The 27,302-nt window shown below is 49.2% G+C and overlaps 1 protein-coding gene across 1 annotated transcript in view; it reads right to left on the reverse strand.

The window, feature by feature from the left end:
* SREBF2 (sterol regulatory element binding transcription factor 2) overlaps nucleotides 1-27,302 on the reverse strand; it is a 60,911-nt gene that overhangs the window by 7,285 nt on the left and 26,324 nt on the right. Inside the window, exons 3-15 of the mRNA XM_004437918.3 lie at nucleotides 26,160-26,341; nucleotides 25,320-25,466; nucleotides 23,363-23,584; nucleotides 21,466-21,580; nucleotides 21,078-21,259; nucleotides 19,329-19,521; nucleotides 18,531-18,712; nucleotides 16,045-16,321; nucleotides 13,209-13,378; nucleotides 6,427-6,595; nucleotides 4,792-4,909; nucleotides 3,819-3,928; nucleotides 2,485-2,617 (exon numbers count right to left, since the gene is read on the reverse strand). Coding sequence (XP_004437975.1) covers nucleotides 2,485-2,617; nucleotides 3,819-3,928; nucleotides 4,792-4,909; nucleotides 6,427-6,595; nucleotides 13,209-13,378; nucleotides 16,045-16,321; nucleotides 18,531-18,712; nucleotides 19,329-19,521; nucleotides 21,078-21,259; nucleotides 21,466-21,580; nucleotides 23,363-23,584; nucleotides 25,320-25,466; nucleotides 26,160-26,341 — 2,200 coding nt within the window. The remainder of the gene's footprint in view (nucleotides 1-2,484; nucleotides 2,618-3,818; nucleotides 3,929-4,791; nucleotides 4,910-6,426; nucleotides 6,596-13,208; nucleotides 13,379-16,044; nucleotides 16,322-18,530; nucleotides 18,713-19,328; nucleotides 19,522-21,077; nucleotides 21,260-21,465; nucleotides 21,581-23,362; nucleotides 23,585-25,319; nucleotides 25,467-26,159; nucleotides 26,342-27,302) is intronic.

Consider the following 27,302-nt stretch of genomic DNA (forward strand, 5'->3'; position numbering starts at 1 on the left):
TTTGTACCCACCTCTGCTCCCCTGACACCAACTCTTGGTTTATGGGCCTCCCTCCCTCACCAGACGCTGTGTGAACCCTTGGAGGCTGATATGCTTCTGGCCCAGAACCCCTTCTGAAGCTGAAGAGATGCACTGGCATTGGCAACAGCCCCCCACAGAAGAGCGCCTGTGCAGGACAGGACACTGCCTATTTGCTTACGGCCATAACTTGTTATCTTGTTCACTGCTGCCTCCCAGAGCCTAGAATGCAGCCAGCACCAAGTAGGCCCTCAGTTACGTATTTGCTGAATGAATGATGGAATCGTGGAAGGGGTGCAGGAGACCCCAAAATGGGGCGTGTGGCTGAGAGGAAGGGATCAGAGACCCAGGCTCAACCACCAGGACTGCCACTAAGAAGCTACCTAAGATGGTCATTCAAACAATCTGTACCTCAGTTTCCTCATCTATCGAATGGCCACAATACCACTTGCTGCTACCTGTGGTGACATGAAGTTGGCCCCATTATTTACACTTGCTCTCTAAGGGGCCATTCCCCCAGAAGCTGGTGTTAAGCCCTCTGGAGAAACTTACTCCCTTTTCACAGAGCAGATTGGGGAAAGGATGGGGATGATGGGGTTGGGGGAGGGTTCCCACAGCATCATTATCCCTGAAGAGCAAAGGGCCCCTGGCGTGACTATATTCAGGGGGGAGGAATGCCTGCTGAGGATCTTAGCTGCATGCCAGGGCTCTGTTGCTCAGAAGTGAGATGACTTTAGACAACTTATTCACCAAGCCTCCGTTTCCCCAGGCATGTTGGCTGGGAGAAAGCATACAGGGTAGAGTCTAATACAGAGCTGGATGCTCACTGGTCAGGGCGCTTAAGAATGGGTTACTTAGGGCCAGCCCCGTGGCTTAGCGGTTAAGTGCGGCCCAGGTTCGGATCCCGGGCGCACACCAATGCACTGCTTCTCCGGCCATGCTGAGGCCGCGTCCCACATACAGCAACTAGAAGGATGTGCAACTACGACATGCAACTATCTACTGGGGCTTTGGGGGAAAAAAAGGAGGAAGATTGGCAATAGATGTTAGCTTAGAGCCAGTCTTCCTCAGCAAAAAGAGGAGGATTAGCACGGATGTTAGCTCAGGGCTGATCTTGCTCACAAAAAAAAAAAAGAATGGGTTGCTTAAATGAAATTGGGGTGTCAGACCTACTTTAGGGAACCTCCCTGGACCCACTTTTCTCAGCTCCCTCCTGCTCTCCTGGTTAAGAGTCTGCTTGAGGGGCCGGCCCAGTGGCATAGTGGTTAAGTTCGTGTGTTTGCCGGTTCGGATCCTGGGCACAGACTTTCTCATCGCTCATCAAGCCATGCTGAGGCAGCTTCCCATACAGAAGAACTAGAAGGATCTACAACTAGGATATACAACTATGTACTGGGGGCTTTGGGGAGAAAAATGAAAAAAAAAAACAAAAAACAAAAAAGAGGAAGATTGGCAACAGATATGACCTCAGGGCCAATATTCCTCACAAAAAAAAAAAAAAAAAAAAAGAGTTGCTTGATGGGAAATCCTACAGCCTTGGCTCTGCGGGAGGACCTTGGGGGCCCTTTCTGCCTTGGAGCATTTTAAAGTTTCTCTTGAGTGGCAGAAGATGTCAAGGACACTCAGATCTAGTCAGACACAGCCAAGGTGTTGGCAGGCAGGGTCTGCCTGTCACTACAGGGCAAAGTCCCACAGGCAGGAGTCCCCAAAGAGGACTGTCAAAAGCTCTCCCGGGGGCCGGCCCGGTGGCGCAAGCGGTTAAGTGCACGCGCTCTGCTGCGGCGGCCCGGGGTTCGCCAGTTCGGATCCCGGGTGCGCACCGACGCACCGCTGGTTAAGCCATGCTGTGGCGGCGTCCCATATAAAGTAGAGGAAGATGGGCATGGATGTTAGCCCAGGGCCAGTCTTCCTCAGCAAAAAAGAGGAGGATTGGCAGTGGATGTTAGCTCGGGGCTGGTCCTCCTCACAAAAAAGAAAAAAAGCTCTCCCATTATGCCTTATGCCTGTGCTAAAAGCCCTTTACAGGACATGGCTGACAGGGGGAAAGTGGCTCCCATGCTGGCACATGAGGGAAGGCTCCTCGGGCCCTCACAAGCCCTGTGCTGGCCGTGAGCCATCACCACACTGCCTGGCTCCACCACGAGCTTCCGGAAATGCTGGGAGCCACACCACTCTCCCTCCCTGATAGCCTGTGGCTCCACGGAGGCTGTGGGAGGAGGCCGCGGAAGCTGGGACGACACACAGACAGACAGATGTGCCTGCCAGCCTCGGTGTCTCTGTGGTGCCCTCTTCCTCCCTCATTTTATCTCTCCATCTATCATGCAGCCCCTGGGGCTACCTGACCCTACACCCCAATGGCCACCCAGACCTGCTCTCTCCCGCTAACCCAGACAAGGGAGCCTGGCACACCGGCTTTTGGGATTCCCCTGGAAAGAAGCAAGTACGTGGTTGAGGAGGCCTACGCACTCTGTCACTTCCAAGGCCCTGGGGATACGCTCCACTTCAGTAAAATGAGCGCGCACAGCGGCGTCGTCTCCCTGGAGCCAGCTGATGGCCACAGTGATTGCGGACGTCCACCACCGACAGACAACGTCTGGACCTAGAGGGGAGCAGTACCAGATGTTACCCACAGAAACCAGATCTGCGGCGCTCAGCCCAGCTCGCTGCACCTGGTTCCCACGTGGCATGTGCCACCTCTACCTTCTGGGGATGGGCTAGGGTCTGGGATGCCCCCTCACATTTCTGGTGGGAGCATCAACCAGCACAATCTCTCAGCAATATGTATCAACAGCCTTAAAAATGTTCACTCCTGTTAACCTAGTAATCCCATTTTTGGCAGTCTATCACAAAGAAATTTTCTCTATTTCTAAATAGAGAAAAAAAGTTTAACAAAGATGTTCACTGTCGTGTTATTTTTAAGTAAAAAGCTGGAAACAACCTAAACTTAAAATAGCCATGAAAAACGGTGTTTCCATAGTCTCTGTAGTAACAGGCTCCTATTAGAATCTTTAGAATCTTTAAGTCTTCTCCTCTCTGAGGCTTAGTTTTCTCAGCTGCAAAATTATACTAGTGATCTGGTGATGCCAGTGGGATGGACGTGTAAAATAAAAGGCCTAAGAGTGCATTCTTTTCTAAATTCTGAAATAAAGACTGGCCACGAGATCAGTGGTCATGATGGGGTGGCTGTTTTTCTGGATCCTTCCTTCTATGAGGAGACTGACCAGAAAGGAGCTTGACACCCCCTTTCTCTCAGCTGCCTTAGAAGTCCGAGAGGTGGCAGCTGAGGTGCCACCACCCTGATGACAGTTCAGGGATAGAAGAAAAGAATGGACTGGTGCCAATTCAGTCAGGGGCTTGCACTGTGTCACCCAAGGCAATGGGTAGCTGGAGCGGTACAGACGCCCAGATGAAAGGTCTCTTCAGCACAGTGTCAGATCCAAGAGCAGCCTCAGGGGAGAGGTGGGAGCACTGTGCATCTGAAAGGTGAGCCCCCACCAGCCCCCAGTACCTGGACCATTTGCTCCCCATTCTGGGCATCTGGGAAGGTTGCTGACCTGGCCCACAGCCAGGGCCCAGAGAAGACATTCACTTGCTCACCATCCCACTTCTAGGAGAATCATTATTTCCTGCCCCCAGAAAGCTGCCCAGCCAGGGGGTAACTGTGAGTCAGGGCTGCAGGGGAGCGGTAGATGCAAACCTCAGATCCAGAGAAGATTCTTAGGTGTACACTTCACACAAGGTCTGTGAAGGACTAGATTAAGCAACCTGAGGCCTCTGGAGCCACCCTGCAAGATGCTTACCAAGGGCTGACTTGAGCACGGAGCTGCTGGATAAAGGAGGGGTCACAATCCCCACAGAGTCCACAAAAGAATTAAGTAATTTCAGATACTCCAGAGCAATGGAGAATTCACTAGAAAGAGAAGAAAAGGTCCCAGGTACATCAAAATGTACACAAGGACCAGGCTCATGGCCTGGCCGTCCAGCCCTCCAGCTCTAAGAGCCAACGGACGTTTCTGGTCCCTTCTTCCCCATCATGCCAGGCATACCCTGAGCCCTGCCCCTGACACCATTCATACTTTCCACAGGCTTCCTTCTTCGCATGTTTCTGACACTTCCCTCTGCCAGGCAAGCCAGCCATTCTCTTTTCATCCTTGGCCCCGAAACCTGACCCCTCTCCTCAAGGTCCAGTTCAAATGTCGTCTCCTCTCAGAAGTTTTCTGATCTCCCAGGCAAAACTGCCTTCCCCTCTCTACTCAGGTGCACTGCAGTCAGGACCTGGGCCTTGTATGAGAATGACTTTGGCAACTGTCTGCCTCTCAGGACTTACTCTGCGAAGGAAAGACTGCGCTAAATAACTATATAAGAATAAGAATTGCTTGGCACACTCGATAAAGGTCTGGGTACCCAAGATGTTTGGGCCAGAGGTGTCTGCCTTCTGCTGAGCTCTCCACATTCCATTCCTATCCCCTCAACAGACACCCCTCCCCACCCCAAAATGCAAAGGAAACGAGTAAAATCTCTGACCTGCTCCAAGAACTGACTCCACTTGGTGAGGAATGGGTAAGAAGGAAAAAAGGGGGAAAGTGACATCCTGGGTCTGGGAGAAAAGGGCAGAGGCCAGGTCGGGGCTCTCGTGGGGCTGCCAGGTTTGAGAAATAAATACGAGCGATCATTTGATTTCCCTGCAGACCCTACACTAGGGCTTGTTTCACAGCTGCCCTTGAGCTTCCTGAGCAGACAGCCCAAGGCGGGGGGTGGTCTTGGGGACATTACCAGCTCTCCTCTTCCTGATCTCCAGCCTTCTTCTTGGCCTGAGGTTTCACCAAGGACTCCACAGCTTGCTCTAGCAGGTACCTGCAAAAGGCCTGGTGGACCTGGGCAATGGGGTCGGCTGCAGAAGAGAAAGGCCAGGACAAGGGTTAAATGGGTCCTACTTACGAGCCCATTTTGTCTTTACGGAGGAAATGGAAAGTGCGTAGAGGAACCCAAGGCACAGCTATCTCCTCTGAAAGAGGATCAACACCCCCTTCTCAACCAAGCCCCAGAACTACCTTGCTAAAACATTGGAAGGTGGGGGCAGGGGTCAGCCCCAGATTGCAGAGCCCAAGGCCACGTGTGGTTCTGGACTGGTCCAGTGCGGGTGTGTGTGAGGGGGGTGCTGTGTCCCCTGGCACGGAGCTTAGTACTTCCATTCAAGGTTGGGAGCTGTAAGGTGGTGGCCACAAGCCTTGGAAAGTTCCCCCAAGTCTCAGAGGCTGCTCTTCTCCTTGTGGCTCAGGAGGACAGCCAGCTGAGGAGAAAAAGGCAGTGGCTGCTGCCTTGACATGACAAGGAAGACCCTGCTCCTGTTTTCCAGAGCCTTCGCATGAGACTTGAGGTCAGTGATGGTCTGGCTGAGCTGATTAAACAAGGGGCCTTGCAATGCTTGTGATAGCTGACTGTCACCAACAAGTCGCCCCTGGCAGGCCCAAAGCAGGGCGTCACCAAGCCCCTTCCCTCCCCTCACATGTGCAGATTGGGCCTCAACTGGACAAGGGCAAGGAGGCAGGACACTTATGAACACATTCTGGGTGACAAGGCCTAGAACCAGATCCTGCAAGAGGTTAGAGAGCCAGTGGCAGTCTATGGTGTAGACAAAGACAATGGTGGACGGGGTTGGGAGATTTAGGATTGCTTTTGCCTTCATCCTTACTTTCTGGTTTTGCACACCATTCTTATATTGTACAACAAAGTTATTAAAAAGAAAAGACCTCCACCAAATGTCTGCCACACTCCCCCCACCAAATGTGTGCCACACCTTCTGTACCGCAGAACATGCTTCACTCTCCTCGGACTCCAGTTTAGAGAGGGGAAAAGCATGCAGGAGGCAGAAAGCCACTGGTCACTTCAATCTCAGCCAGCCGCCCAGCCTCTACGGTTCCGAGGCCGGGCGAGTCGACTCCAATTACTGTCAAACACCAGGGATAGCAAGCCAGCATCTCTTCCCAAAGCCTGGGGCCCTGTCTCTGCCACCACTCTGAGCACTTGACGACCGCCTGTCGCCTGTTGTTCCCTAACTGCTCCGTACTCTATCTACTTTTCAATGGGACCAGGAGACCGGGGCCAGCGAACAGCAACTCCACACATCTTTGTTCCTCCAAAGCGCCCAGAACAAGGGCAAGAATACAGCTGGTGCTCAATCACAATTTAGTAATGCGTGGCGGTGTGACTGATGTAAGGCCCCAGGCTTTGAATGTCAGAGAGAGGTGAGCCGCAAACCCCGCTTAGCTGCTGACCAGGCTCCTGACCTCCCTGAGCTTCAGGGAAAATAAGGCTGAGATATCCTGTGTCTCTCCGCGGCTGGAGTGTGGTCACCCCGCAGCACTGGTGGCTTTCCCCAATTCCCAACAGCTGCAAAGATGTTCTCACCTGGGTTCCTCTGGGAACAGTACAGACTCTCCTTGGCAGCTGACTTCACCGACCAGCTCCGCTCCATGAAAAACTTCTGGCCCAGGGGGTGGCAGAGCCAGCGCAGTGAGTCAGGTACAGCACTGCGCTCAGGGCCACACAGGCTCTGGGCTCGACTGAGGAAGTAGCTCTGCGGAAGGACAAGATCCATGGGTGACACCAGGGTGGCAGAATGCTGGCTGCAGCCATCATGGGGCCATCAGAAAGCACCACCACGGCAGAGGCAGGCTGGGGAAAGAGCAACAGGAGGGCTGGGACCCTCACGTACCCAGAAGTAAATGCCACCACTGAAACTAGGGCAAGTGGCTCTGGTGGAGCCTGCCAGGCTTGATGAGCAGGTATAAACCCCAACAGGAGTGGGGGCAGGGCCTCAAGGTATCCTTGGGACCCCTGCCGCATCCTGTCCTGCTGGGTCTGCCTAACTCTACTGGAATCTTGTTCTCGGCCCTGCTGGCATTCAACCTACAGAGCTGAGGAGGGGGTCTCTGAGGCCTCGCAGCTGCATTTCCACCCTCAGCCCCATGAGGGCCATGGTGTCCAAACCAGGCAGCATCCTGGATCCTGAGACTTTTTCTCATCTGTCATTTTAATTACATATCTTTTAGGGTATTTTCAGGCCAAACTGTATTGTGCTTTGACTAATTTTTCATCTCTTTTACCTCTGAGTATAAAGAGTTTAGAACAAGCACACAGCAAGTGGTCAGTAACTGTTATTCACCACTGTTGTTCACTAGAAAGTAACGTGGCAGCCCTGAGGCCCCTCCAGGACCCACACAGGCGTACCTGTGCATGTGTGTACGTGATGCCCTTCCCACCAAGGCTGGCCCTGCAAGGGCTTTGTCCAGCCCCCTGAAGAGACCCCCACACCATCCCTGGATAAGTCCTTGATGTGAACACTGGCCTGCGAGGAAGGGCCAAGAAAGACTTTGAAAGCCTCCTTGCTGGACAGTTCAAAGAATCAGTGCCCCAGTCTCCCAGGATAACATCACTGCAGGATCCCAGGAACAAGAATTGCAGGGACAATGCCATCTCTCCATGTTTTCATAAATTCCATCATTGTTTGAGTGAGGGTATCTTTATTCTAAAACCCATGATTTGCAACCCATAAACCCACTCAATACAGGCCAGTCTGAATGAGGAGCTTAGCAGAGAAGGATGGGAGAGAGGGAGAAACACAAGATGCAGGGAACTCAGGGAGCCCAGAGGAGGGGCTGGTGGGCCAAGCCCGTGGACCTCCACCTTCACACTTCAGCCCTTGCCTCCACAGTGAGGGCTGCTGTCTCCTTGTCTGGTTCAGTCTGATGGTTTTGACCTTTACTGGCCTCTAAGTAGCCATCAGCTAATGTAACGGCTTCCGAAGACTTGAATGCCAGGGTCAGAAATAGCACCGCCAAAGCACCACTCAAGGAAGACAGACCAAGAAGACTGCCTCTCTCCGGGGGAATCAAGAGACAGCTGCCTGAATCCGAGAGAAAATGACCTGGCCAAACTGCTCTACAGACACACTAACATTATCACAGCACTTAGAGGACCAGGTGGGGCATTTCACTTCAATCTCTAATCACAGGGCCAGAGGCACTAGTGGCCTTCCCTCCTCTTTGCTGAGCACTATATTTGAAAAAGGGTACTGGAGAGCAAATGTAGAGGATCCCATGACCTTCTCCTGACCCTGAACAAAGCACTCGCTGAATCTGAGCTTGTAACTGCGATGGTTGGAGAACAGCAGCTGAGGAGCCTGAACGGGACGGAGGTTGGGGGTGGGGTGGTAGCAATTCCAGGCCCTCTGAAGTCTGAGAAGCTCCTAACAGTTGCCCCCAACTCACTCCCGAGAGTACGTGCCTGATAAGCCAAGGAGCCTGATGGCTGTTGCAGGGGAAACCGAGGACCACTGGTCCCTTAGAAGGGCCCAAACATCACCAACAGAAGCAGAAACAAAGCCCAGTTAGGTGGTATTGCAAGAGGAAACCAGAGAAGCCATTGAGAAAGTCATTAAGTTAAAATATATTTTTAAGCTTAATTCTTAAAAAAGAAAAGAAAAACCTTAGTTATAACAAATCTCAGTGGGACGGGGAGCTTTAGTAGTTTGAATTAATAAGAAATATAAATCCTGGGAGAGTCATCCATACTATGGCTTCTAGAAGCGAAAGTGAGAAAATAACTTCTGTTGTTCTTTTAATTTTCTTGGCATTATTAGCCTATGATAATTTTCCAAAATTTTACAGACACCAGAATTCACCCAAACTGGGGCCTAGGAGCCCCCTCCCCTATAACTTATCTGCTAACGGCCAAATTGAGCGGCTGTGGCCAGAGACTCAGAACTGCTTAGATCCTGAGGGCCAGGTCCCCTGGGCCAGTCCCAACTCCAGGCTGTGTCCTCCCACACCCATCTGACCCTATGGATCTTAAATTGCGTGCCAGGGCACCCCAATGAACTCGAAGGGGTGTTACTGGATACTTTACATTTTTGAGGTAAACACAGCAATGCTCAACATGAGTTGGACACCATGGAAACTACTAGATGGAGGTAGTTCAGTCTCAGTGTGAGACTGCAGGACCCTCCTTTGGATGGTGTCCTATCTTTGTGCAGCTGAGTTTTCAAAGGTTGTTGTAATAAAAAGCAAGTGCTGTGTGAAAATTGACATAACTATGGTTATTAAGAATAAAATAAAAATATTATTTCTTCTTCATTTCTGTGTTATTTTTTTCAAATACCTACTAAGCTGTTAAGACATAAATATCTATTAAGATGTTTGTACTAACTAATTACCTAACAGAACTGTTAGGCATTTATTTTAGCCCAGGGAAACCATGAAAAAATTACTGAGATACAAAGGGTGCCACGAACCACGAAAGATTGGGAACCTCTGGTCTAAACCATGTTCACAGAGGCCAGCCCTCTACATGCCCCCGAAGCCTGACTCGTTTGCTAACTAAATATATTCCACCACATTCAAAGCTTCTTTCTCTTTAAGAAAGTATTGTCTGAGTCTCTTAATCTATCCCCTCCCAAGAGAAGCAAACAGATGAGAGGGGCAGTTACTTTCCTCTCTTTTTCCTACCTTACTGAAAATACAAATTTGGCAATACCATTAATGTTCCAAATATTGATGCCTTTTGACTCCACATCACTACCTCTAGAGATTTAACCTCAAGAGGTCCTTGTACCAGGGGGTGAGGACAGTGTGGGAGGGCGCTTCCTGCAGCACTGTTTGTAACCGCAAATACTGGAAACAACCCAAACGTCCATCAGCAGCAAACTGGCTCAATCAACGTGCGGGAGCACCAAGTACCTCTGTGGAACGATGAGGTGACCAAGAAAGAGGCCCAAGACTTATGGTGTAGTTGAAAAAAGCAAGTGGCAAATAGAGTTTCTGGTACCATCACATTAAATAAATTCTAATGCATATATGTTAGTACCTGCAAGGAAGAAAATTCTGAGGAAATACACATCAAACTATTCACTGCTTGTTAGGCATACCAAACGTTTCCTAGGGGGGCTCATTTAGGGAACCATTTTCCCCATCCTCAGCTGCCACACACGACTTCCTCAAATGGGCTCTCTAATTCTCTTTAAAGGGCAGCTCCATCTCAGCAATAAGGACAACCGAAACCCCAGTGGGATTTTTGGGATGACAAGATGATCCTAAAATTTATATGGGAAAGTAAAGAGCAAAACCTAATCACTGAAGCCAGAGAATTGACACTTCCAAATATTGATGCCTATTATAAGACTTGGCCATAGGGGTGTGTGGTGTTGGTGCACTGGAGCAGACTAGAGCGTCCAGAGCAGATTCATCATACATGGACACTTGATGTATAAAAAAGGTGCCACTCGGTGCAGTGCAGAAAGGACAGTCATTTTCATGATTCTGGGGCAGGGAGATATCTGCGTGGAAAAAAAGTAGATCTCACACCCCTACCCCCAACTCATACAAAAATCAATTCCAGGTGGATTATGGACCTATGTCTGAAAAACAAAAAATAAAGTATCTAGCAGATAACATAGGAGAATATCTTCATGACTTTGAAGTAGGGTCAAGATTTAACAAATAGGACATAAAATATCTAGCTATAAAGGAAAAGACTAATTATCTGGATTTCATGAACATTAAGAACTTGTCCCAGGGCCGGCCCCGTGGCTTAGCGGTTAAGTGCGCGCGCTCCGCTGCTGGCGGCCCGGGTTCGGATCCCGGGCGCACACCAATGCACCACTTCTCCGGCTATGCTGAGGCTGTGTCCCACATACAGCAACTAGAAGGATGTGCAGCTATGACATACAACTATCTACTGGGGCTTTGGGGGAAAAAATAAATAAATTAAAAAAAAAATTAAAAGATAATTAAAAAAAAAAAAAAGAACTTGTCCTCGTCAATCGAACCATTAAGAGAGAGAACAGGCAAGCCACAGAGTGGGAGAAGATATATGCAAAGCCAATATCCAACAAAGGATCACAGCCAGAGTAAAGAACTCCTTGAATCAATAAAAAGACAGACAGCCCAAATGAAAAATAGGTAAAAGACTTGAACAGGGTTTCCACAAAAGAGACTATCCAAATAGCCAATCAGCTATCCAAATGACCAATGAAAAGGTGTTCAACATCATTCATCACCTGGGAAATGCAAGTGAAAACTACAAGGAGATACCACCAGAAGGGCTGGAAAACCAAAATGGACACTTTCAAGTGTTTGGTGAGGATGCAGAACAACTGGAACTCTTCTACACCACTGGGGGAGTGGAAACTAGTACAATCACTTTAGCAAACTGTTAGGCAGTGTCTACTACAGCTGAACCTCTGACCATGCTACTCCCAGAAATGCAGTCACATGTTCACCGACAGATGAACAAGGACATTCACAGCAGCACTATTCATCATAACCAAAACCAGGAAACAACTCCAAAGTCCACCTACGAGAGTCTAGTCATACAATGGAATACTATAAAGCAATGAGAATGAACAATCTGTAACTACACACAACAACATAAGTGAATTTTACACATGACACTGAGTGAAAGCAGCTAGACACATATGGTACATACTGTACCACTCTCCTTATATAAAGCCTCAATAGAGGCAAAACTTCTGAGGTGATGGGTGGCGGTTACCCTGCTAGAGGACTTGGGGGAGGGGCAGTTTGCTGACTCCAAGGGGTCCAGGGAGGCTTCTGGGGTCTCGGTTCTATTCTGTTTCTTGATCTGTCTGCTGGTTATATGGGCGTGTTCACTTTGTGAAGTCACTGAACTGTGTATTTACAAATTGTGTCCTTTTCTACATCATACTGTACTTTAGTATCAAGTTTACAGGAACAACAACAGGCAGATTAAACTATGGGACAGACTTCAGAATAATGCCTCTGTTGGGGCAGGGTGAGTGGAGAAGGCCTGCAGAAGGCTTCTGGGGCAAGGGGAATGTTCTACTTCTTGATCTGGGTGATGGTTATACGTGTGAGTTCGCTTTGTTAGAATTCATCAAGCTTATAAGTTGAAATGTGTGCATTTTTCTGTATGTATGTTGTATTTTGATAAAATTAACGTCTTCAAAATACTTTCGGCGGGCAGAGAAGTTACAAGTGTGATGACATAAGCCCAGAGCACTAGGACAAATAAATGGAAGAGGACGGCAGCCTGGCCAACGCCTACTGCTCTCAGCCTACATTCCCTTTGCCCAGAAAGCCCCCGTGACGTTCCCTAAGCTGGGGTCAGAGTCCAGGGTGCCCTCCAGGCAGCTGGATCAACCCCACCCTTGCACTTATCCCGCTGTCCTGAAGGCCTGGTCATTGTCTGGATGCCCTGCCAGACTGTATGCTCCCCGAGGACAGGGCACGTGTCCTGCTCATAGCTGTATTTCCACTCCAGGAAGTGCCTGGCCCAGAGCAGGGACTCAGTAATGTTTGCTGAATGAACATCTTATCTAGGGTCACGGAAACAGGGTCGAAACATGGAAAGTACACTGGGCTTTCCCACGCCCTCTGTCACCTAGACTACTGTGATACACTTCAAGAAACGTCAGTGTGACCATAAGGCACATTCCTGATCATTGTCAGCTCCTCAGTGCTGTTACTGAGATACGGAAACAAACGGAGACGTGATCACTCTGTTCTGAACACAGCTGATGTACTCAGCATCCCACCCAAAGTGGGCACTGAATAAAATATGCCTGAAGTTTCTGCTGGAGCAAGAGAAAGCCCGAGTCAGCAGATGCTGTGAACTAGCTGATAACAGGACTGTGAATTATCCAATTGCGAATTCCCAAGATTGGCTCCATACCAGGCACCTTGGAGGAGACTGTTAACCACAATTCCCCTCATCAGGTTTGACCTGAGCTCCTTGCAGACATGCACTGTTTTCCATTTCTTGATCCATAGTGCTGTGATCGACACAACCCAATAAATATCTTTTGAGTGAATAAAAGAACCAGGAAACACAACCAGAAAATTCCAAGAATTTTTATGACCACTTGAAGAGCAGAAAAGTCACGTATTAACCCCGAATATGGGTCACTCTATATCAACGAATCAAACTTCTTACCTCAGGGCACCAAAATGTCCAGCCTATGCTGGTAAGGGCCACGGGGGAGAATTCTGGTCTGTTTTGTTCACTGCTGGAAGTATCTGTAGAATGACTCATTGAATAAATGTCTACCCCTCTAGGTGATTAGCACTGGAGGGCAGGGCCCACACCTATATTTGCATCTTAGCTCCTGGCTGGGGAAGGCACTCAGAGAAGGTTTGCAGAAGGGAACTCACCGCCAGGAAGCCCAGCTTGCCTCCGCATCGGGTCTTGAGCCCCATGGCAGCAGTCAGATGGATCTCAACCAGCATGCTTGGCGGGATTTTTTCCTCTGCGCATTCAGCCAGGTTCACAGCGCACAAAGCCACGTGTACATCTGAACAGGCAGATCCCGCAGGAATCTTCCCTATGGAGGGCAGAAAAAGACACTAATGTTGACAGATGCCCCAAACTCAGCTTTTTCCTGCTTCCTCTAGCACAATCAGAGCAACAGCAGAATCAAAGGAGAAAGGACGTGAACTCTGATCAGACAGCCCTGGATAGGATGCCAGGCCCTGCAACTTAGTATTTCTTTCTACCTCCCAGGTTGTTGAGGACAAGAGAAAATGCACATCAGGACACACAGCTCTGTAAAAACAGGAGTGGTTATGATTGCAGGTCATTGTACGGAACTCAGAGGCCTGCACTGCAACATTTTCCAAAACAGTGTCAACAGCACAGCCACGTTCTGCTGATACAGTCCTGAGTCTCCAAACGTTGCAAGAGAGGTAATGAAAAATTTAAAAATAACTTGATTTGACTTCGTTTTCATTTAAACAGACCCCACGATATATAAGCACACACCCTTTCGAGGGGGGAGGTAACACAAAACCGAGCAATGACGGCAGATACATCTTGGGTTAGCAGGTGGACAGCCACGAAAGGCTTACTACACCTTCCTGCACGAGGGCTGCACAGCTCATCTGGGGTGACCCTGAAGTCAGGGGCCAAAGTGCCCTTGCACAGGCACGAGGGCCCATCAAGGCTCTGAGGCTTTCACATTGTCACTTGCTTTGGTCCTCACTACAGGGCCGGGAGGTAGCCGGGGCAAGCGGTCTCCTCACTTTGCTGAGGGAGAGGCTGAGCCTCAAGGGTCGCCCCATTTCAAAGGTCCAGGTGGTGGCCAAGCCAGGCGTCTCAACCTCACCCAGCCCTGCATGCTTCCCACTGGGGCACCCTGCCCCCCCTGGTCTTTTTATTAGAGTAAGGAGACCTCAGCCTCTGTACTTCACTCTGCACAGATGACAGGTGTCAGTCTCCCCCAGGAGGCACCACTGAACTTTCTCCTTTGGGGGAGGGAGGGTGGAGGGCAGTGTGGGAGCCATGCTTCAGTCACCTCTGTCCCCTCAGTGCCTTGCACAGGGCCTGGCCCACAGAGTGCTCACGGAATGACTGACATGCACTGTCCCAGCTGGAATTCTCCAGAACTGGACAATTAGGAGGACGCAGCTTCCTCATCGGAGACCTAGGATAGAATGAGCTCCATCCCCCAAGGGCATACTGAGGGGCAGAGAAGAGAAAAGTGGGGAAGATCTGCAGATAGGGACCCTCTGCTAGACTCTACCATGATCTCAGGTGCTAAAACCATACAGCTGGCCCCACTGTCTCGTCTCCCATTCACTCCTCCACCCCTGGGGCTGGAAGCTCCCTCACCACCTTCCTGTTACCACTGCCCACTGTTGCTTTCTGGCCCTCATCTGATCAGTCATTGCAGCAGCAACCTCCCTTCTCAAACCCTCCCTGACTTTGCTCCTCCCACACCAAGCCTCTCGGCTTCTCCTGCCCTCTCTCGGGCAGGCTCCCCGCAACTCCCTGTCCTTGGCCTGCCCTTCACATGTAGGCATACTTCCAGATGCCCTCAAGGGTCCACTTTCACAAGCACCCTCATCAGCTCCCAAGGTTTTCACCCGTAGGCCAAAGACCCAGCTCCCTGTCTTGGACTGCGGATCCAGCATGTCCACCTGCCCACTGAATATTTCCCCTCGATGTCTCACAGGCAAGTGTCCCAAAGGGAACTCCTCCTCTTCGCCCTGGAAAATTGCTCTTCCTCTTGTTTCCCTCACCTTTCTTGGTGGCAACACTGTTCACTCAAACTCCCAAGCAAGAAACCTAGGAACCACCGCAGCTGGTCCTCTCCTCACCCTCCATATCCAGTGATTCTCGAGTCCTGTCAATCCCACCTTCCATTTTCTCTCTGTCCGTCCTCATGTCATCTCTCCTCTCCACCTGCATTAGCTCCTATTGGGCCTCCCGATGCTGGCCTGAATCCTCTCAGTCCATTCTCTACCTGCCATTAGAGTGAACCTTCTAAACTCCAGAAGCACAAATCTGACGATGTCATCATTTTCTGAATGCCTTTCACTGCCCTCCTTCCATCACCCTCCCCTTGCACAACTCACTCCAGGACTACTGAAGCACTCTTCTCAGGAGCCACCCCAGGTGGGGCTCCTCCTTGGGAACATCCCTCTATCTGGAAGGCACATCCCCTTCTGCAGAGCTGGTGAACTTGATGCATCCTTCCATGCAAAGCCAAGACTTTCCAGAAAGCCTTTCCTGAAACCCTCCCTGACAAGTACCCCTCCCTCCCAACTGAAGCCTAATCCTTCTGCTACCTCTACCACACTGGACTTTAATTCACTTGCTGACCTGTCTGCTTCTCTATTAGAGCAGGAATTTGTTGAAAGAAATAAATGATCATATTTCATTGAACCTAAGATGCCATCAATTTTGTTTCACCATTAATTTAAGTACCATTAAGGAAAAAACACTGCCAACTCAACCATGATATGCCATTGTGTAGAGTACACAGCCCAAGTGTAGAGCTATTCCTATGAAAAAACCTGCATCTTAATTGATGAACTAAAGTAACGAGCCATCTTTACAGCTATGGATGCAGGTGGAAGGTTTGTCTAACCATTCTAAAAGCAATGTTCAAGGGGCTTCAACCAGGGCAGAAACTGGTAAACCCAGCCCGGGTAGAGAGCTGGCACAGGGCCCCTTGAGGCAAGCCAGGCAGTGAGGGCCACCCCTCACCTGTGATGTGCAGCTGGTGCAGCCTGTGATAGGCCAGGGCTGCGTCCCGGGCGCTGGTCTTGGCTTCATCCTCGAAGCCTGCTGCGGTGGCCGGGGTGGCCCGCCGGTGCTGGAAGACCTTCTTGAGCAGCCAGCGCACCAGGCGCAGCTTCTGCAGGCTGTAGCGGATCACATTCCAGGAGAGGCTGCAGGCCAGGTCCAGGCGGGAGGTGGGCAGTGCACGGCCCAACACTGACAGGCAGGTTTGTAGGTTGGCGGCGGCAGCCGCAAAATCCCCCTAGAAAGTAGCAAGAAGGTGTGATGCTCACTGGCCTTGCTGTGGCCCTTTTGTTTTGCATTAATAAAAACTTTTACTCTTTCTTCATGCCCCAGATTGTTAGATGCTCACTGAAGAAAATCTAGGAAAATTCAGAAAGCTACAAAAAAGTAGAGAGAAATCACCTGCAATCTTATCCTCCAGAAAGAATGACTGCTGACATTTTGATATATTTCCTTCCAGCCCTTTTACTAAATTGGGATTGTACTGTGTTCTATCTTTGAGCAAATACTATTCAGAGTTTCCCACAGTAGCTTTTATACATAAGATGATAACATGGATTTAGATGAACTATGTGATCTTTTAGGCTTTTAGGTTCTCAAAGTGTGGTTCCTGGAGACGAGCAGCATCAGCCCCTGGGATCTTGTTAGAAATGCAAATGCTTGGAGCCTGCTCCCCGCTCCCCCACCTACTGAATCAGAACCTCTGGGATTGGGGCCTCCAGGTGACTGCGACGCCCGCTCAAGTTTCAGAACCAGTTTTAGGCAAATACACACAGCTAAATTACCCTAGGATCTGGATGAACTACTTTTTGCCAACCTGAGGGGGTCTAATAGAGAGTCTATGCCCTGTACTGAAGACTTCTTTCTCTCTGTTTCTCTCATTAAGGGGGCTAGAAGACTCAGGCTACACAGTCTTGGGAAACGGAAGTAAACACTCCTCTCCGTCACGCAGTGGGTATGGTACCTGTGCTTTCCTTCCTGCATCATTACAGGAAAGCGGATCATTACAAGGGGAAAGTGGATGACAATGCTCTGAGAGTGACAATCTCTAAGGTGGTGGTGGTGTTTTTCCAGCCAGGAGAAGCACTTGTATTTACAGATTCCAGAGGAGGTGGGCCTTTCTCTGTGTCCCCTAGCTCCTCTTCCCTGACTTTCCCATGAAGCTTGGCTGTTCCCAAGGCTCAGGCTTTGCTCTTGCTTCTTCCAACTCACCAATCCAACTCTCCCAGCAGATGCACAGTGTCCAACACACTCTGGTCCCGATCCGTCTCAGCCCCCATGGCCTGCCTCTGGTTACTTCCGACTGTGCAGGACCCTCTCACAGCACTTCCAAGCAACATGGCTTGGACAGAGGCCACCACATCTTCTAGCCTCCCCCATCTTTGAGTCAATGTCACTGTCACTTTCCTTCCATTTTACTTTTCAAATATTTCCTGAATTCATGCCTTTCCTTTCAATTCCAGGTCCTTGCCATCTCTCACCTGGCCTATTCTAAGAGCCCCCTAACTTGCTTCTGTGCATTTCATGTCTCCCTCCTCCAACTCATCCTTCACACAGCTGCCAGAGCAACAATCAAAAAATAGACCTGAACCTGCCTCCAGGATTTACATTATACATCTTGGGATACTTTTGTCTGGGAATAGTCCCGCTTCACGGGGTAGGCCCCCAACAACCACATCTATATTCCACAGTCCCCGGCATGACTGACCAATCCAGGCTGGTCAATCAGATTCTCTCTTGTGGACACTGCAGCTTGCAGGAGGGGTGAGCAGGCCCATGATTTACTGCTGCTGAGGAGTGTTCTGGTTCTTGTTCCTACTGAAACGTGGATGTTTAACTCTTCCATGTTGTGAGTTGCCTCAGAATCGTTCCCATAACCTCTCCTTTTTTGACTTCAAAAGAAAACTTTCAGCTAATTTTCCTGCTCAAAAACCTTCCTGGTTCTCCAGAGAATTGGGAAAAAAGCCCCAAATCAGTCACTAGTCAAAGACATCTCCAATTTGGGCCCTAGCTACGCTGCCAGCCTTAGCCCTCACCTTTCCCTGGCATATCCTACAGTCCAGACATATCCATCCACTTGCTGGTCCCCAAATATCCCGTCTATTCATGCCTTCTTCTCCACCTGGAAGGTCCTTCCTGCTCTTGACTGCTCTGCTCAAGCCCCAGATGCCCTCAGCTAGAACTCGGCTCTTCTGCCCCAAACTCCTACAGCACTTTATTCTTCCTCTGTCATACTACAGACTACAGGTCATCTCATGTCCATGGAATTATTTACACATAGGTGCCCTCTGCTCCGCTGCCCTGTGACTGTTAGGGGCAGGGTCCCTTCCTCCTCTCGCCCCCATAAGCACCTACCACAGGACTATACACTGGGGTATTCAATATAAGTTGCTGAGTTATTGGCTGAACCTGTGGGAGGAAGGGGAAAGGCAGACAGCAGAACTTACCCTGGCGAGGTCCAGGTCTGCCTGCTTCCGGTGCCTCCAGAAGGTGACTGAGGAGCGCGAATGCGGCTGGATCACTGGCTCCCCGTGGACCAGCAGCTTCACAAAGACGCTCAGGACAATCACACCATTTACCAGCCATAAGAGGAGTGTTGGCATCATCCAGTCAAACCAGCCCCCAGAACCTAAAGAGCAGCATCTCAGCTGAGCCTGTGAAGAAGGGCCTCCTGGAGCAGCCCTGGGAGATTGCAGGGTACCTGACTGACCCCATCATTGTGTCAGGAAAGAGCCTTCTACCTCATTTTCAGAAGAAAGGGCAGATAACAAGATTGCTTCATTTAGTAACAATGTCTAAGTGCTTAGGATAGGAATAATGCACCATACAGGCAAATCTGGGACAATACTATAGCCTAAATAGGAACCTGCAGCCCTTGTCACTATGGAGCCGAGTGCCAAAAAAATCTTTGTTAGCCAAGGAGGGTTAGGCCATTGGTTTCCTGACTCAGGCAAAAAACACCACATCCTCCTTCAAATGGGTACACCTCCCATTCCCCCGCCCCACCCCCATAATTACAGCAGTGCGGGTTCCTGATTGTTTTGCCTTTTTTGACTGAACCTGGGTTTGCCCTGTTACTTCCAAAATGCAACTTATGCCAGTCCCTGTCAGATGCCAGCAGGTGGGAGCCCACTACAAAAGCCGTTTGGGACGTGGTGGACAAGCCGAGCGATTTGCACACAGGGCCCTTCTCTTGCCATAGCAGTCCACCCACGCCCAGGTGGCATGAGGGCCCCTCCACATACCTGACTCAAGTGACAGTATGCTACGGCCAGAGCCTGAGTACGGGTGCTGGTCAGAGTCGTGGGCCCCTCCCCATTGCAGCAGGGCAGTCAGGGGGTTAAAGGAGAGGCACAGGAAGGTGAGGACACACAGCAGAATTCGAGAGCGGTCCACCATGCCCAAGGCTACGGGAGGAGAGTCCGGCTCATCTTTGACCTTTAAAACAGGGCCACGAGACTGGAATGAATACTGCATGGGTTTTTACAGCATTTTACTCATATATATTGGGAAACAGATTGTGAGATTTAAATTCAAGATCATTAAGTCAGACGGAAATGAAGCCAGGAGGGAACTAAGTCCACACCTCTCCAACCGCTACTCAAACACTGGTGCACTAACTCTCTTGCCGCCTGGGAAAGGAACACGTCCCAGGAGCAAAGGTGGATGAGCTCTGCTTTGAAAACAGAGCTCTATCACAAAAGAAACACACCACACAATTCTGTTTCTATGTAATTCTACAACAGGCAAAACTAATCTAAAGTGACAGAAAGCAGATCAGAAGTTGTCTGAGGCTGGAGAGGGGTGTGTGAACTTCCTGCAAAGGTGTACAAAGTAGCTTTGTGGGTGACGGTTACATAAGTGTATACATTTGTTAAAACTCATCGTACTGTACGACATGACTGTATGATACCAACATGACTGTATGATACCGTAAAATAGGAGTATTCTATCACATATACATTATACCTCAATAGAGCTGGTTAAAGACCATCTTCAGTGTGGATCTATCTAAAAGAGTCTGCCTGTTCTAAAATCATAACACTGCTTTTTTTCCTCCCCCATTTCACAGAGGGAGAACTTGAAGCAGAGGCCACCTGCCTGGAAAGCCTAGAGAGGGAGCGAGGGAGGCTGGAGCCGGATCTCCCCAGAGTCCCAGTGTGTACATGCCACACCACTCCTTTTCAAGATTTTAAAACCATTTGAAAACTTCTGATGATTCAGACACGTACCTAATACAATGTTAATGTCATATGGCCTTTTGTTACCAAACAGAATCACGTTAATAAAATATTTCAAAAATAGAGCTTCCTTAGTAAAATTAAGTACATGATACAATAAACAGCTTGGTCAGAAACATCTGCTAGAAGGAACTTTGTGCTTTTGCAGTCAGAAATGGCCAATGTCAACATACAGTGCAGAACCCAGTGGTCTCCACAGATTCCCAGAAAGATCATTAGGCTGGAGCCTCTTTTAACTAATTCCATTAAAAAACAATTGCCAGGGGCTTTCTTCCACCATTAAAGGCCCTTGGTTGGAATGTTATTTGTTAGATTGCAAACTGTAACCATTTCTGGAAGACGATCCAGAGGCAGCCTCGTCCTAAACACACCGATCAACCTCACCAAATGGTCTTACCAGGCCCATTACAGGCGGAGGGAAGTAATGAGGCGCCTCCAGCAACTCCCAGCACCCAGAGGACAGCTGCTGTGTTCTTGTTCAAGATATGGCCCTTATTCCTCTCTGATGGGCTCTTTCAGCAAGGACCAGTTAAACCAGACTACATTTATCCAGTTAAACTGACTCTGGGGGCAGAAAGTAGGGGCTGTATTCTCCTTGTTTATTCTCAAAGACCTGGCTAATTTCACAGAATTCCTGTTCCTCTGAACAGGCCCTCTGAACACCTGGCCTGGCCCCTGTCTGCGGCCTCCCCACTATTAACTTAGGGGAGATGGGAGAGATTCTAGGGGTCGGGAGCTTTTGAAACCTCATACCTTTGCATCATCCAACAGAGGGCTTCCTGGCTCAGAGTCGATGGAGTAGGGAGAGAAGCCAGCCTGGGACCCCGAGTCAGAGGCCGGAGGGGACATCAGAAGGACATTCTGATTAAAGTCATCGATCTTCAGGTCCACGTCATTGTCCACCAGGCTGCCTAGGTCGATGCCCTTCAGGAACTCTGCAAAGAAAACCCCACCTGGCAAACAGCCTGTTTTCACAGAGCCCCTCCCCGGGCCCGGGCTGGGCTGGGAGGGGGGTGCATGGCCCCTGCTCCTGCTTTACCCCTGAAGGCACTTCGTATACATCAGTGCCCTCTCAGTACCCAGCCAGACTTCCCCCAAAACCGGAAGGTCTGACGACCCTTTTCTCAACAGGTACACTCACTGTTTTTCTGATTTGCCAGCTTTAGCACCATGTTCTCCTGGCGCAGTTTATGATTGACTTGTTGCAAGTATTTGATGTAGTCAATGGCCTTCCTCAGAACGCCAGACTTGTGCATCTGGGAAGGTAGATGGGTGAAAAACACAGTGGCATCAGTGCAGGCTGCACAGAGAAGAGAGCAGAGGCCCAGAGCCCGTGGGGTGAAAGCGTGGCTCTGGACTGGGAGGTGCTGGGTTCAGATGCTGGCTCTCCCACTAATGAGCTGTGCTATCCAGGACAAGCTACTTGATCTCTCTGAACCTCACTTTCCTCCTCTGTGAAGTGGGGATAATGATAGTCTACGGATCACAGGCTTGCAGTGAGGGCTAAATGAGTTAATATGTGTAAAGACCTTAGCCCCTGGGCCGGTACATAGTGATACTAAATAAATATTAACTATTACTTCTACTTCCTATAATAATCCTAGCATCAAAGCAAACTTTTTTTTTTTTTTTGTGAGAAAGATCAGCCCTGAGCTAACATCCATGCCCATCTTCCTCCACTTTATATGGGACGCCGCCACAGCATGGCCTGACAAGCGGTGCGTCGGTGCGCGCCTGGGATCCGAACCTGCAAACCCCGGGCCGACGAAGCAGAGCGCGTGCACTTAACCGCTTACACCACCAGGCAGCCCCCAAAACAAACTTTAAGAAAAACAAAAGACAAACAAAATCCAGAGCATTGCTGGATGGTTATCGTTAGTAAAGGTATACTAGTAACTTCTCAGATTTGTAGGCTACAAGGAAGATGAAATTTTCTTTCAAAATAAAGGTGAAGATAAACAGATAATAGGTAAAATCTCCTATGTGCCAGAAGACACACTTATAGAAACACCAGAAATACATGAAAAATCAAATTCCTCTATTCGCTGTTGGTCAAAGACCCAATCTGCATTTTGTCTCTTCCCTAAAAGGTAAAAATATTGCTAGCTGCCCCTGAACACAATTAAATATATGCCAACAACGCCATCAGCTGACTCCAAGGCACACGCAATCGTGTACGTGGCCCCAGCGAGCAACAGGCATCTCTCTGCCTATGACGCTGGGGTCCATGATCTCTGCAGAGCAGAGTCCAAGGTCCAGGCAGGGCACTGCCTTACCAACTCCCACCAGTCCCTTTATGTTAGTTAATATTTTTTGTGTGTGAGGAAGACTGGCCCTGAACTAACATCTGTTGACAATCTTCCTTTTTGCTGAGGAAGATTAGCCCTCAGCTAATATCCGTGCCCATCTTCCTCTGCTTTGATTACGGGACGCTGCCACAGCATGGCTTGATGAGTGGTGCGTAGGTCTGCACCCAGGATCCGAACCCGCAAACCCCGGGGCCACCGAAGTAGAGCACAGGAACTTAACCACGACGCCACCAGGCTGGCCCCTAGTTAATATATATATATATATATTTTTTTTTTGTGAGGAAGATCAGCCCTGAGCTAACATCCATGCTAATCCTCCTCTTTTTGCTGAGGAACACCGGCTCTGAGCTAACATCTATTGCCAATCCTCCTCCTTTTTTTTTTAACCCCCAAAGCCCCAGTAGATAGTTATATGTCATAGTTGCACATCCTTCTAGTTGCTGTATGTGGGACGCAGCCTCAGCATGGCCGGAGAAGCGGTGCGTTGGTGTGCGCCCGGGATCTGAACCCGGGCCGCCAGTAGTGGAGCGCGTGCACTTAACCGCTAAGCCACCGGGCCGGCCCAATATTTTATGATCTGGAAAAACACCAAGATGCTTTAATAAGAAAGCACTTCTAACTCTTCCTGCCTTCATTCAGCTTGGGCCTGGGACTTCCCTAAATTCCCACAGCAAAGACAGGTAGCGGGGAGATGGTGGGGCATGAAACACCATTTTGCTTGGCACCTACCTTGGCATCTGTCCCCATGACCAGGTCCTTCAACTCAATGATTTTGTCATTGATGGAGGAGCGATACCGCTTCTCAATGATGTTGTGTGTCGTCCGCCTTTCTCCTTCTTTGGGGGGCTCGAGCTGCTTGACTCCCCCGGGGACCTGCTTAATGGGCACTTTCTCTTGCCCCATCATCACAGGCATTGTGGTCAGAATGGTTCCACTGCTGCCCACCAGGGTCTAGAACAGGCACAGACACAGGGCAGAATGACCCCTTGGTTAGTCTGAGTAAAGCAACCTCACAACAGGAGCCTGCTGGCCTTGGCCACGTGGCGTCACCTGTCAGTGCTCTGTGTGGTCCCTTCTCGGACACCCTTCTCGGGTTAATTAAGTCAAGAAGACTTAGGAGCCACAGTACCTCAGTTACCACGCCCCTTTCAGAATCACTGTTGATAAATCACACCACAATAAGATTAATGTGGATAAACATATCTTAACCTTTGACGTAGGAGTGCCAGAAACAAGTCAGAGGACTTCTGCTTTGCTGTCAAATCTTTAACGACCTTTAAGCTCGCATACAGCGCACCACAGCCCATTGGCCCTGAGGAAAACTTTCTCCTGGTATATGACACATTATTTCTTCTCACATAACAGTGAAGTAACTTACTGCATTTCCTTATAGAATTTGGCCATCAAAAAACTCAAGGGCAGAGCTGACACTCATCAGAGTGTCATTTTATTAAATAAATAGGCCAACCATAAAGGCTACCCCTTTTTTCCCCTCAACTCTGCTTTTCCTTCTCTTTGTTTCCATTTTTACTAATTTTATTTTCTTCAATAAATGGCCTCAACAGGCAAATGGTCAACAAACAAAAAGCTGCTCAACTTCACTAGTCATCAAGAAATAATTCACACATAATAAAAAACACATTTTTTTTTTTGTGAGGAAGATCGGCCCTGAGCTAACATCTGCCAATCCTCCTCTTTTTTTTTTTTGCTGAGCAAGACTGGCCCTGGGCTAACATCCATGCCCATCTTCCTCTACTTTATATGGGACGCCGCCACAGCATGGCCTGACAAGCAGTGCATCGGTGTGAGCCCGGGATCCGAACCAGAGAACCCCGGGCTGCCGCAGCGGAGTGCGCGCACTTAACTGCTTGCGCCACCAGGCCGGCCCCTGCCCCCCAAAAACACATTTTAAGTGTACAGCTTGATGAATTTTTACGTATGTATATAATGTGTGTAACCAAGATAACCCAGACTCAGACCATTTCTATGCCCTTAGAAACTTCCCCATGCCTAGTCCCCACAGTGCCATAGTCCCCCCATTTGTAATCACTGCTCTGACTTCTACCACTAGAGCTTAGTTTTGCCCCTTCTTGAACTTCATATAAATGGAATCTTTAGCATGAACTCTTCTGTGATAGGCATCTTCTGCTCAACATACTATTTTTGAAGTTCAGCCGTATAGTTGTACGTATCAAAGTTCTTTTTGGAAGAACATTTGGGTTGTTTCCAGTTCTTGGCTTTTATGAATAAAGCTTACTTTCAAAGTTTGATTATCCTTTTACTCTGTCAGACTCTCTTCCACAAGATGCTGAAAGTGGCTGAGACCCTACAACTAAAGGATGGGTGCCTTCCATGTCCCTTACCTTGGAGCCCCCTCCCCGCCTGGTGGGCCTAGGCTCCTCAGAAGCCAAACCTCCATCAGCAGGACCTAAGAGGTGGATGGTCCTGTGTGAAGCAGCTGCCCAGGAACTGGGGTCCTTTGCTGTTCCTCTCTCCCTCATAGACCCTCATACTCCCATATAACATGCGTGAGTGATACTTCTCAAAGGGGAAAAAAAAAAACTGAACGGGGGTAACATTTGTAATTTGACTGACACATTCCATAGAGCTTCGCACCTACTCAATGTGTAGAGGCCTAACACCTCCAAGAAAGCAGGAGGAGGGCGGGGGGGAAGGCGGCTCTTACTGGTACTTGAAGGGCGGCTGTCTGGATGGGGGTGGTGAGGGCAGTGAGAGCCGGGTTCTGGACTGCCGCCATGACAGGGCTGCCATCTGTCTTTAGTGTGGTCAAAACAAGGGAATCGGTCTTGATGATCTGAGGCTGTACCAGGACCTGGATGGAGAAGGAAGGAAAGGAAAAGGGAGGTAGCATTATTTTTCTATTTTGCATTAGCTTCTTTCAGTATTGACCCTCCAAGAGAGAAAGAGAAAATAAAATTTTCATGAAACTGAGAATCAAAAAATAAAAAATCTCATAGAAGCCATTTCAAATGCTGGCTATTTGTACAGCTTGACTACTGGGTTGAGGGGGAGACAGTGACTATAGCTAAAGAAGGTTCTGGTTTTAAGGATGAAAGCCTTCAAGGAGAGCAGGGCCAGTGGTCTAGCAGAGCAGGCACAGCTTGGGGTGGATGGGGGAGGGAAGAGAGGTCTGATTTTGGACAGATTCAGGAAAGTCAGGAACATGGCTGAGAAGCAAAAATGATAAACTTGGATTTTTTTTTTTAAAGATAAATTACTTCGTTAGTAAGAAAATACAGTCCACTATGACACATGACGTAAAAACATTCTGACAAATTTCTTTCCAGTTTTATACCCACTATACGTGTAAATGAGTTAATACCCTGCATTTACTGGGTCTCTGTGAGAGCTCGTGTACATCTACAAACATGACCTCAGCCAGGCCTTTACACCAGCTCACTGGTGCCTCTCCGGGCCCAGGCACCCCTGCCCGCCCTAGTATCTTCAACCAAGGACCAGCCGACAGCCCCAACCAGTGCCTCCTGAACCCCTGCCAGCCACCTACCGGGACCTGCTGCACCTGGGGCGCAGCAACTGTCTGCACCGTGGCCGGGGCGAGGGTCTGCAGCGTGCCATTGGCCGTCTGCGTCAGCACCCGCTGGGCCTGCACCGTTTGCACCTGCTGCTGGATTGTGACTGGCTGCACCTGGGAGGATGTCACTAGGCTTTGGACTTGAGGCTGAAGGACTTGGGAGAAGAGGAGAAAAAAGTCACATGGATGAAGAATGAGTTCTGTGTTACTGTAGCTGCAGCAACAACTGAGGACAGAGTGCCTTATAAGGATCCCCACTCCCCACCTGCTGCTGAGGAGATGTGCACAGCCATTTACAAGCCGGTCTAGATAACGAGAACATCCCATCGGGGCTGCATCAATTTCTGAGGGAATGAGTACAAATTCTTTTATTTCTCTGGGTGCTGGGGTGGAGGTAAGGGAAGCTAACCAGCAAATGACTACCGCCAGCAACGGAGGTGACAGATGTTATGAACCAACAACTCCCTGGGGCTTCATTTTCTCCCATGAAATGGATGGAAAGTGTACTTTAGGATGACTGTCTCAGCTTTTTGCCTTGACGCCTCCCCCTAGCCCCTAAATCCTCCAAGCCCACTGAAGAACTGTCAGATGCTTTGAAATTCAAAGCAATACTAATCCCACCCAGGGTTCCCCACTGAGTCAGAGGGAAATCTGATGAAAAGGCTTTGGGATGCAGCACAATCCAGAAAGTTGCTCATTCACTCAACACACACTGAGGGCCGACTGAGGCCTGCTATTCAGAGATGTAGCACCTATGTTAAAAGTCGTGTTCTTCTCCATAGTGGATGCTTGAGAGATGTTTGCTGGATGAATGGTTCTCAACCTACAGGTGCCCAGGCTAAGTGTCAAGACTAATTGTATTCAAGCCTCCAGCTCTAGTTACCAGGAAAGCCCTGCCTCTACTATGCTTGCTGGATTCTTTGACCAAGTATCCTCGAAGCGGCATAATAGGTATTAAGGTATTTGAAGAGAAGGAACGTGAACTGTTCTTGCATCACTGTTCTTACTGCTAATTACCAAAAACTCATTCAGACAAGACCAAATTGATAGATTCTGTCATTCCCAAAGAGGACAGAACTATTTACAGTCTACCTTAGAAATGTCTGCAAACTGGCA

Source organism: Ceratotherium simum, chromosome 25 (genome assembly GCF_057802395.1).
Source record: "Ceratotherium simum simum isolate JZ-2026a chromosome 25, ASM5780239v1, whole genome shotgun sequence".
Classification (NCBI taxonomy): Eukaryota; Metazoa; Chordata; class Mammalia; order Perissodactyla; family Rhinocerotidae; genus Ceratotherium; species Ceratotherium simum.